Source organism: Cryptomeria japonica, chromosome 5 (assembly GCF_030272615.1).
Source record: "Cryptomeria japonica chromosome 5, Sugi_1.0, whole genome shotgun sequence".
NCBI lineage: Eukaryota > Viridiplantae > Streptophyta > Pinopsida > Cupressales > Cupressaceae > Cryptomeria > Cryptomeria japonica.
In genome coordinates this window covers 137,963,930-137,975,723 of record NC_081409.1, presented here as the reverse complement: position 1 = coordinate 137,975,723, position 11,794 = coordinate 137,963,930, and the positions used below count along the sequence as shown (strand labels likewise).

The window sequence follows — 11,794 nt, the reverse complement described above, 5'->3', positions numbered from 1 at the left end:
TCTCTAGTGTGATCCTAGGGTTCTTTTGATATAACAACCTTAGTTTTGGGTATGCCAAAGTTACGAAAAGGTAGTTGTCCTTTTATATACGCCAATACTCCTATAACCCATTACTCCTTCCTTACATGGGTAAAGACCAAATGAATGTTTGATTTCTCAATTCCCATTTCTTGACCCAATGCTCTAGAACACAATTGTACAATTTCTTTTAAAAAGTTTGCCTCTTGCCTTCATTTTGCTCCAAAGAGCATTGTATCGTCAATAAATTGTTGATGTGATATGAACATGGCAAGTTTCTTATAATTTTGAAATGTCCTAACTCGTTAGAGTTTATCACCTATCATATTATTCTACCAAAAGCTTCAACTATAACAAAAAAGAGAAAGGGGGATAATGGATACCCTTGTCTCAATCTCCTAGAGGTTTGAAAATAACCTTTAGGAGATACATTGACCATCACTGAATATTTGGGACCCGAATTCGACCCGAAAATCCATTGTATCCACTCACCACTAAAACCAAAGGCCTCCAACACCATCATTAGAAATATGCAATCCATCTTATCATAATATTTGCGAATGTCCATCTTGATCATCATACCTATTTTTTTTGTGCTTTATAAATAATACACCACTTCTTGAGAAATAACTATTCCATCTAAAATACATCCCCTTGGAACAAAACCCTTTTCTTCTTCTGAGATGACATCGGACGATATTCCTTTCAGTTTATTAACCATTGCCTAGTTTATGAAATACCTTTGGAATGTATATAGGAGCATCTTTTCTAATTCATTTCCATCCATCCACAATCATAATCACTTCCTATAGAAATGTTTATATGAGATAATTTCTTCCATTTGAGAATTATGGAGAATCAAGTTACAACAATCTTCATGCAAGTCGTTTTTCATGATCGATATTCTCTTCTCATGTTTTTGTATCGACACTTAAGCGTCCTATCCAAAGATCATTGCATCATCATGAATATCATCAAGCTTGAGGTATAGTTTTGTCAATTCAAATTTAGCTTTTGTATCGAACCATCTTTCCTTCCTTTGGTAGTTTGGGAGAGACACAAATTAATATATTATTCTTTATGTAGGAAGAATACTACTCTATCATTGCATATTCATATTTTGGAATACCATAAACATCTATGAAAATATAAAGATCAATTACTTTAATACAAATAAAATTACTAATATGAAAATTATATGAGAAAGTGTGATAGAATATCATAGGATCACTAACTAAATGTATAGCCTCTTCAGTAGTAGTATAGTATAGGCCCACCTATGAAAACACAAACAGGATTAGGTGAAGGTTGTGGTTAAATAATGACGCCAATATCTAAAGTATCCTCGAGTAATAAGGTATTCCCAGATATTCCCAATGTAGGGAAATGATCAACTTTGATTTATTTGATCCTAGGATAAAATTACTCACTCTTCATTATAAATTCTAGCTATTTTGTTAACGTTTTTATTGTGCTTTGTAGTACAACAGGTGGTTAAATTCGTACAGTTAGGTGTGATAGTTGTCTCGAGTTAATAGGTGAATTTTGGGATCCACGATAGATACATGAGGAGATACTTCAAATTGTGTCTTTCGAGATTCCTTGTATATCAATTATTGTCCTAAAATTTATACCCTGAAGAAAAAATATAAAATTTCAAGTACAATTGCACATGTTGAAATCCTCAATTAATTATTTGTCACACAACAATTTAAAATTATTTATAAAATTAGAATTTCAAATTCGAAACATAAATTTACATTGAAAATCCTTATATGTTTTTTTTTTTCTTCTAATCTTTCAAAATTCTTAATTTTCACATCCTCGGAAAGATTTCTTGCCATATGAAAGAATACAAAAATAGAGGATTTAATAATAAAATAACATCAAATTCACCATTGAAGGCATGGAAAACCTCAAAAAAAGACTGAGCATAATATTGCTCCCTTTGAGAAGAGATTGAATAGCATAAAAGATACCCTCCAATCCATTATGTCTCTCAGCCACAATGTTATCAAGACCACTGCAAACAACATGAATACCATGGTGGTGAATCTGGAAAAGGGCTATCAAGGTAATTTAGTTGTTGATTTGGATTTGGAGAAGGAAAAAGTTATGAGGAGTCCACGGGTCCCAGCAAGAGACCTCGTGCCAATTTGAAGAGGAAGGCAGACAAACCCCTGCATGATATAAAGGATTTGAAGAAAGTGGCTCTAAACATGAATCAACTCGAGGCGGAGGTTGCTGAGATGTTGAAGAATTTGGGATGGCTCCCATTTTCTTTCCTTGGTTTTGTGGTCTTTTTGTTAGTTTTATGTTAGTGATAGGCTGTTGGTGTTTCTATTTTTTGTATAGGTAGCTTTTTGTTCAACTGTTAAGGTTTTCATGTCTATTTTTGGTTTTGGCCTTCTGTAAAGGTTTCGGGTCCCTTCAAAACCTGTTTTCTTCGTAATAAAAAACATCAAAGTCAAATGCATGTAAGAAAGAGGGAAAAAACATAGCGCCAATGTCAACGACTCAGAAAAATGATTTTAACACATATACAAATGTTAAGAGATATCTAAACAGATAAAATTTATAGCTATTGAAAACACCCCTATTTAGAGGTTTAGAAATTCATTCCTAGCACTATTGGTGTAGCGATGGTTAATCACCTCTTGGTTAGACAGAGATTTGTGGTTTAATACCGCATGATTAGAGGGCTTACGATTTGATATCAAATGCAACGTTGTGTAGTATAAAGACTAGAAGAATTTTTTTAATAAGAAAAAAAATTAGAATGAATTGCATAAATGAAATCTACAAAGGAAACTTGTAATATTATGTAATTTGTATAGATGTACGAGATGTAAAAAATTCTGCAACAACCATATGATGGTTTAATATTCTATGGGATTTGTAATGAATCTCTTTTACTAAAAAAATCATACATGATATTAATAAAAATATATAGATTTTACTATTAATGAACATATGTTTAATGTCATGCTTGATGCAATAGTGAGTTTATAATTTTTGTGGGACACATTATGTAAAGTTTGCTGAGCTAGATATCTGAAACAAGAAAATAAAATTATGGATTCATCAAGAGACTCATTGGATCACAACATCCCTGCAAGATTTAATGAAACTAGTTATTATAATTGGGATATTATTGAAGTGGTAATTTATTTTCGATTGTAATAACAAAGCTTGCATCGGTGAAAGTTTGACATATGATACAAACTACATAAACATTTTAGAGATAAGTACCAAGCACTAAAATGTGCAACATGCTTCGAACATGCTATAACATTGTGGTAGAAATATTAAAACTACAAGATCGATCAAACAATATAATAAAATAATGAAATTAATATAACAAACAAGAGATAGATAGCGCTAGCTTTGTATTAAAAAAATACATGGAGTATATGTATGAAAGCAACATTATATCCTATCTCTATCAAATGATAAGTTACAATTCATTCTAAATACACATATAAATGAGTTGTGATAATAGAGAAAATGTCACTATAGAAATTAGTATTGGCACTTATAACTTAGAATGTAGATCAAAGTAGAAACTTCATCTCTACTCTTTTAGTTTCTATATCACAACTGGATCAACAAAAACTTTGAATACTTGATGCTTGACCTCCTTATGAGAGTAGGTGATGCCATCTCCAAATATATAAAGAAACTGCAATCCTCTATTAAAGTCAAAGCATATCTTCTCCCAATCGAGCAGAGAATTATTTGGATTCAAATAAATCCACCTCAACTCTTTTAGCAATTCTTCAACAAGATTGGTAATGTAATTTAGTGCCTCTACTTCTGAACATTCAGGATGGTCCCTCATATAAGAAGAAATGGTAGAGGCAATTTCTCCATGGCGCCTATCATCCTTCATTAGCATTAGAATCATGTTAGTGTCAAAACAATAATAATATTTTTTCCTATATATAGTGTCTATAAAAAAATAAAATATCAAACCTCAAAATCTCGCGTATCATCAATTAGTCGTATACACATCCATATGAGCTCATAGAATCTGGATTTATTAAGGAACATCTTTTCAATAGCATCGTCACTTAAAACAGGTCCTGCTAATAGTATAGGATGCAACAATATTGGTCCAATGGCTGCACTTGTTATAGCAGTGCTTAGGTACTCATTATAGGTTGGAACATATCCACTTGATTTCCATCGTGCATGCTCCAAGTTAGCTTCAATGTAATCTTCCCACTGAAGAACATAATAAAGTTTACTTATCAATTTTTTTTTTCCATAAAATGCATTGCATGATTTATATATTATGTTTAGTTTAGAAAAGGCACGCAAATAAATATTCGCATAGAATTTTATTATCAAAACTAATTTTAGTGTATATCTCTTGGCTGTTCCTCGTAATTGGATTTGATGGAGGCATTAGGTTCGGTATAAATCTATGAAATATCTAATCTTTAACAATAAACTAACATTGATTATGTGTCTTTGAAACATACAAGTTAACATGTATTTTAAAAATATTGTGAAATTTTAAGTAGAGTGGACTTAATAAAGCATGACAATATAATAAAATATTCTTCTTTCATTTCTCGATCTCGGCATCAGTCAATCATATGAATGAAAATAATACCTTAAAGTATTTAAAAATTACTGTTATAGGTGGCTTTTACTCACATAAAATAAAAAATGAGAGAAATATACATCACCCATCACTCCATCCTTGTTTCGTTCATTTGGTTTCATAACGTTCCATCTATATAAAATCTATTTTTTGTGAGACTTGGTAGGTACATAGATTAGGTGTATCTATTGGCAGTGCAATTTTATAATTCTCACATCTTTCGTAAACTTTTATATAAGAAGAAAGATATTTTGTAGCTATTATATTCAAATATAATAGGGTTTGAAGAAGTATACGTACTGCTTTCATAATAAAAGGCATCATGTCTCGTCCTTGTTTTTTGGTAGCTTCATTTATCAGTTCTTTCATAGTTTTGAAAATAAATTCGACGCACATCTTGAAATTTTGTGGTATATTTTTCACAACTGAGACATCCCAACCTTGAACAATGGCTTGCTTGATAAGTTTAACTTGATCAAGTGTTGCATAGTCATCGAAAAGGTCATCCACAATTGTGGCAACCGTTGAGATTTTGGCTATAGCAATTCTACTGCAAGAAAACTCCATGGCGTCTGCTGCACTAACCCCCCATAAGAAATATTCGATTGACCTCTCTCTCATTGCAATAAGTTTGGAGACGCTAGAATTGTCACAACCCTCCTTTATCACCTTTTGATTTAAATACAAAACTCTATTATATTTCTTTGGATAAACTATTGAATGAATATTGTAAGGGAATAAAAATAATAAACCACACACACACATGGAAAATATATATATATTTTTAATTGGTTATTTAATTTCCCTCACCCAAATTAAGGCACATGTTGTAGGAGGAATAAGAAGCTTCTAGAGGCTTCTCCACCACCCTTGCATGTAACTCCTCCCACTAAGCCTAATCAATTTGCATGGAGGCCAAATTGGGAGAGAATCTCCTTTTTTTTCAATTAAAAATTAGGTAGTGGGAATTTGAAATTTCTTTTATAAAAGAGGTACAAGTTTCAAAATGAGTGGTTGGCTATTCCATAAGAAATTCTGCAAGTAAAATTTTCCTTTGTAGTCAATTTTCATTTTCAGCTAAGATTTTGTTGGGAGGACTTCTCTTCAAATTTGGAGGATCAAGGAAGACTCTACACCATTTTCAAGCACCCAGGTTCTTTCAAACTTAGTTTCGTGCATCTTATTCTTGTTGTAGATTAGATTTGATTAAATTATTTAGGAAATTAGAATTATTTGATGAGAATGAGATTCATTTGTTTCAGATTTTGATAAGAATTAGTCTCAGTTTTTGATAAGAAGTAGATTAAATTGTTTGATAAAAAGTAGATTAAATTGTTTGATGAGAATGAGATTCATTTGTTTCAGATTTTGATAAGAAATTAGTTTCAGTTTTGATAAGAAGTAGATTAAATGGTTTAAGAGAATAGAGTCATTTGATGAAAATTAAATTCATTGTTTTCAGATTATTTTTGATAAAAATTAGATCCATTCATTTCAAAATTTTGATAAGAATTAGATTCATCCAGATTAAATCATTGGAATATCTTATTAAGTTTTAGATTTGAATTGATTTAAAGTCTGTAATGTATTCTTTTCTCTGGTTATTGATTTAAAGTCTGAACTGTGTATTTGAAAGGATCTTGCTGTAATCAATCTCTCTAAAAATTCTCATTTTCTGGTTATCTAAATCCTCTGTAGGAATACGTTTAACATTTTCCCTTTGTGAGAGTTTTTTTCCCTGTGTGCACAAATAAATTATCTCCTTTTTTTTTTTTTTTTTTTTTTCTGTGAATAGATCTCCCTATGTGTGCAAGCAAATTTTCTCTTTTCTCTGTAAATAGATCTCCTTGTGTGTGCAAGCAAATTTTCTCTTTTCTCTGTAAATAGATCTCCCTGTGTGTACAAACAATTTTCTCTTTTCTCTGTGAACAGATCTCCCTGTGTGTATAAATAAATCATCTCTCTTCTCTGTGAATAGACCTCCCTGTGTAAAGAACAAAAGAAATGAAAGAAAAAGGGAGAAGAAGAACCTCTCTGGTTACTGCTTCATTGTATTTAATCTGTGATTATTATTATTATTTCTATCACACCTGTTATCTACCCTGCTCTGAGTGATTTTCAATAATTTAAAAATGCAATACTCCTGTATAAAAAAAATAAAAATAATAATATTATATATAAGAACATATATATTTATATATATATATATATATATATATATATATATATATATATATATATATATATATATATATATAAATAAACAACCAAAAAAAAAGAAATCATTTCGAACTTTAAATTTCCCTTGAACTCCGTAACGCACGGCGTTTTACGTAAAAAGGCGGCAGTGTGCATGGACGGTTACATTGTAACCGTCGCAGGGTACGGAGGGGCCTGCGGGTCCCCTCATCTCTGCGGACCTGCGCATGCAGGGCCGCAGGGGTGATGGGGCCCGTGGTCCCCACCCCACACCCTACTCACTACCCAAAGCAAAAATAAGTTATTTAATTAAAGGCTTTTTTTCCCTTTTCTAATTTGTAATTTGAAATTTTAAATTGGGGTCCTTTTTTTTATATATATAAATTAATTACTTAAAATTTTTTTAGTTTGATAGAAATGGCATTTAGGAAATATTGAATTCTTTTTTTTGTATAAGCTTTAAGATATCGTATTTCGACTTAGAAAAAAATTGGGCTAATATGTAGCAAGTTCATAATTAAATTATCCTTAGTAAGTTTAAAATTGTAGACTATATTCTTTTAAAGTTAAGTTACTCAACCCATTAAGAATCATTGGGATACTTGATTGCTCTTTAGAGATTAACTTACATTAGTACAAATGCTTATATTTAATCGTTATTTTGGACTCGTTAAATCTCCTTACATCATGCAAGTTCCTCATAGATTAATTGCCTTCATTGATGGTTCATAACATGCGAATTATTTGTGGAATAATTACATCTTTCATGCATTTACTATTATGCAAGTTTCGTGATGGTCATTATTATGCAAATTTCACTTCAAGTAGTTAATTCAATTATTACGCTTTCATTTTTGTTTTCGTAGTTAGAAAACTAAACAAAGGAAGTTGGAAAACCAAAACTAGCAGCGTTCGGTATATATTGTGCCGCTGGGTCACGCTTACGGGTAATGCCGTCGTGTTGAACTACTGCACTTAACGCCTAATAAAGCTGCATTAACGACGTCTGTGGCATCGTCCCTATAAATCGTCGGGGAGTAATAAGGGACATTTGGAAGTTAAAACCCAAGGGGCGGGTAATCCCCCTTGGATCGATAATTTAATAAGATAACTTTTAAATGATTTTCACATCCGTTGAGATACACCATAGTAAACCCCTTTTTAAGGATGGTCAAGTTAAATACCCTCATGAAGTTTATTTTCCTTTTTATTTATTTCATCTTGAAGGGATATTGGTGATTTGCAATTGGGTGACGCTCTTGATAAGTATTAGGGTCTAGATTATTTTGTTTAGGCCACAAGCAATAGGCCATCTTGAGCCTTCGCTTAAGTGCTACCATCGTGGGTAGCAACCGCAGAGAAACTGTCTGGGACACTGACCCTAGAAAGGGTTGGGTACCCACAAATCAGTTTACATCAAACAATAGATTAGAAAATAGAACTACATATTTTACGCCTTGATCCCGTGCCGAAGCGGGTATGTAGGCAGTCTTGGGATGGAGTTGTCCCTCGTACTTAGGCGTTCGTGGGTGGGGTCTAGGCTTGGTTGAGTAAGAATCCTAATTGAAAGATAAGATAATCAATTTAATTCAATGCATACTCGGAAGGAATCCCGTATGGATTCGCTTGACTTCCCGAGGCTTTAAGCCAAATTCCGAGGCGGAATTCAAGCTTGTATTATTTTTAATTACTCCTAAGGACGGCGACCTCGGTGCATTCTTGATAGAAGAATGTAGTACTTAGTGAGTGGCTCAGGACCCGAATGGTCCCGATGAGTCTAAGTCTCTGGCCAGAGCATCTCCTATCCCGTTCGGATGGATGCCTATCCTGTATGGGTAGATGCCTATCCCGTATTGGATAGATGGAATATTACGTCCCGTATGGACAATTGCCTAACCCGTATGGTTAGAAGCTCATCCCGAATGGATGAATGCCTAATCCTAATTGGATGGATGCCCAGAGTATGCAATTGAATAAAACATAATGAAAAAAAAAATAATACTCAATTTTTGTTGAATCAATTTTGGTGGGTTATTACAAGAATTGACCCACCACCTATGATACAAAACATGATTTACGAGAAAATAAATAAAAAACTGTAGCAGTAAAAATTATAGAGATTGTGATTTATGTTTGACTGTTGATTGAAATTTAAATCAGGATCCAAGAAGATAGATAGTAGTTGAGGAACTTGAAAACATTTTATACAAAAGAAACTTGTAACTATTTAATAATTTCTTAACCTAAAATAAGAGCTGAAAGAAAATGAGGAAACTCTTAAGGAGATTTGTATACCTTGTTCATTGACCTATGTGCTAGGAAAGAGTGTGATTATATTTATATTGAAAGGATTCTAAGAGAGTATTGAGATCTGCTAGAATCTGACACTTTAAATTTTACAAATAAATACCTGGAGAGATTCTTCAGAGAGTATTGAGATCTGCTAGAATCTGACACTTTAAATTTTACAAATAAATACCTGGAGAGATTCTTCATCTCCATCTTGTACATAAACTGCAATATATTAAAATCCAGTTTGGCCAGCTCTAAAATTTTCTTGTCCTTCAGCCTGAAGAAAAGAAGAGAAGAGAAGCTTAACAGTCAGCATAATAAGTTTTCCAGAATGGAACTTAAGAAACGGCTTTACGAGAAATGTTTAAAACTTGTACCTCAGATCATCCAACTCATATATTTCTATGAAGTTTGGTGCCTCCCATCTGGTAAAAGTACGAGACCATTCATATACAAGGGCATACTCCACCTATAAGATTGAAAGGAAGATGGATCACTCACTACAACGTTGTTTTAAGATTCGTGCTCCTCTAATCTGTGTAGAAAAACGAAAGTTACCTCTTTTAAAAAACTTGCGTTATATGCATCTAGAGATAGAGGTAGGGTCTTAAGGAAAGCAGAGCTAAACATTTTAGCCTCTTCCATAACTGTCTCTCTGGGAAATGCCACGCTTGAAGCTCTTAAAAGGTTGAGTATGCCTCTCATCGCACATTCTTCCTTACTATTGCTCAAGGAGAAGTGCCCATTTTCGTCCTTGAAACTCTCCAACACATCTTCATTGCGGGTAAGTATGTAAAGAAAAGCATATGTTAAAAGTGCAGCGAGTATATCAAAAATATAAAGTATGGTAAGATGGAAAAGAGTTTATTGCTGGGTTATTTTTTAGTAGGTACCTGCAGATACATCATAACGATGGAGACGTAGTAGTCTGAGTCCTAAAGCTGTAGCATTCAAATTCCTGCTGCTAACACTTTCGCTTCCTAATCTTATGCCGATACTTGTATCCCAAGATCTGCAATTGCAATTGCATTCATAAATAAATCAATGTTTTGTAATGTTTCCAAACTGCTAACCAAAATGTGTTTTTCAAATTAATCTTAAAATATTTGTCATTACAAAGAAAAAATAAACAGAAATGAGAATATATTGCAGACCGAAAAGTAGAGTCGATAGTGAGTTTTATTTCAGTGTCAAAATATCGATCTATTCCCAGGCAATGCAATGCATCAACCATCTCAAGCCCTTCGATTTTGACTTCTTTAACCAGTGTTTCAGCACGTTTACGGTATCCAGGTTCCTATACATAATACAATACAATACGCAATACACGATGATGAGCAGAACAGAGCAGTGAAGAGAAGCAAATTAAAGTAGAAATAAGAGCACCTGAGTACTTACCCCGTATGGTGTTTGCATGGATTGGACAAAATCATCATCCCACACATTGAAAGCATTGTCTGGAATTGAAGCTGCGACGGTACAGATTTCTTGCCCTGCATCCAAAGTCTTCATAATAGCTCAAAAATATTGAACACAAATTTAAAAGCTAAGCTTAAATAGCCTCTCAAGTTTACGATTGCAGACAGGCACTCTACTCTGAGGACTGGGCTTACCGTGCTACCTATTTGCGAAATATTCTTATTATTACGTTGTTGATGTGGGTGAAACACACGCGCGATTAAGGTCTTAGCTTCACGACATGGATAGGATGGAATCCTTTCCCCTTCCTTCACGTGTCATGATAGGGAAGAATTGTAATATAGGAAAATACGAAATGGTATTATTGAATATTAGGATAAAACATGTGAAAAAAGTTTTCAAGTTGAATTTAGGAAGAGGAAGGGTCATCAAGGCAAGAACACTTCAAAGAAAACCTATCACATATTCAATGCTATAGGTGCGATAAGTTCGGAAACTTTGTTGCAAAATGTCCAGAGAGAGCCAAACAAGCCACATTTGCCAGAGCAGGAAAATCTAATAGAGAAGATGACTCCCAGAACTATGTCCTCTACTTAGCACTTACAAGGCATGCATCAAATAAATCTAACTCCTGGGTGATCGACAGTGGTTCATCCAGACACATTACAGGGTTTAGAGAAGTGCTAGACTCCATGAAAGAGGATAACAAAGAGGAAGTAACCATCGGAGATGATTCCTCACATCCAGTTAGAGGAATTGGTTCCTGCACCATCAAACTGAAGACGGGCATATCATTGCAACTCGAAGGAGTACTGTATGTCCCCGACATCAAGAGAAATCTAGTCTCCATATCAGCCCTAGAAGATAACGGATACAGAGTAACCTTCATGGAGAACAAGGTGTTGGCTTGCCCGAGAAACTCTTCCATCAAGAAAGCTAAAGTCATTGGTCAAAGACGAGGCTATTTGTATGAGCTGTACACAGAGCCCAACCTAGCCCTAATTCATGAAGCAACAAATGCAAATGAGGTCTGGCATAGAAGACTAGGCCGCCCGAATTATAGAGCTTTGTCATCTATGGGAAACCTTGTAATAGGTTTACCTAAGTTGCAGCAATATCATTCAGAGGCATGCAAGGGATGTGCCCTAGGTAAAAATATCAAGGGTGCCTTCTATAATAGTACTAGGAAAACAAGCAAAGTATTAGAGTTAGTTCATTCTGATGTATGTGGACCCATGTAAGCTCCCTCTCTAG

The 11,794-nt window shown here is 33.7% G+C and overlaps 1 protein-coding gene across 1 annotated transcript; it reads right to left on the bottom strand.

Annotated features, from left to right (window-relative positions):
• Positions 1-3,607: 3,607 nt before the first annotated feature.
• Positions 3,608-10,633, bottom strand: LOC131042678 (alpha-longipinene synthase-like). Its single transcript, XM_059220415.1, has 10 exons — positions 10,520-10,633; positions 10,276-10,418; positions 10,015-10,133; positions 9,680-9,894; positions 9,499-9,590; positions 9,309-9,398; positions 8,878-8,884; positions 4,931-5,299; positions 3,994-4,245; positions 3,608-3,904 (listed from the first exon to the last, which is right to left on the bottom strand). Exons 1-10 carry the CDS (start codon positions 10,631-10,633, stop codon positions 3,608-3,610), a joined length of 1,698 nt encoding a protein of 565 aa, XP_059076398.1.
• Between the last annotated feature and the right edge of the window lie 1,161 nt (positions 10,634-11,794).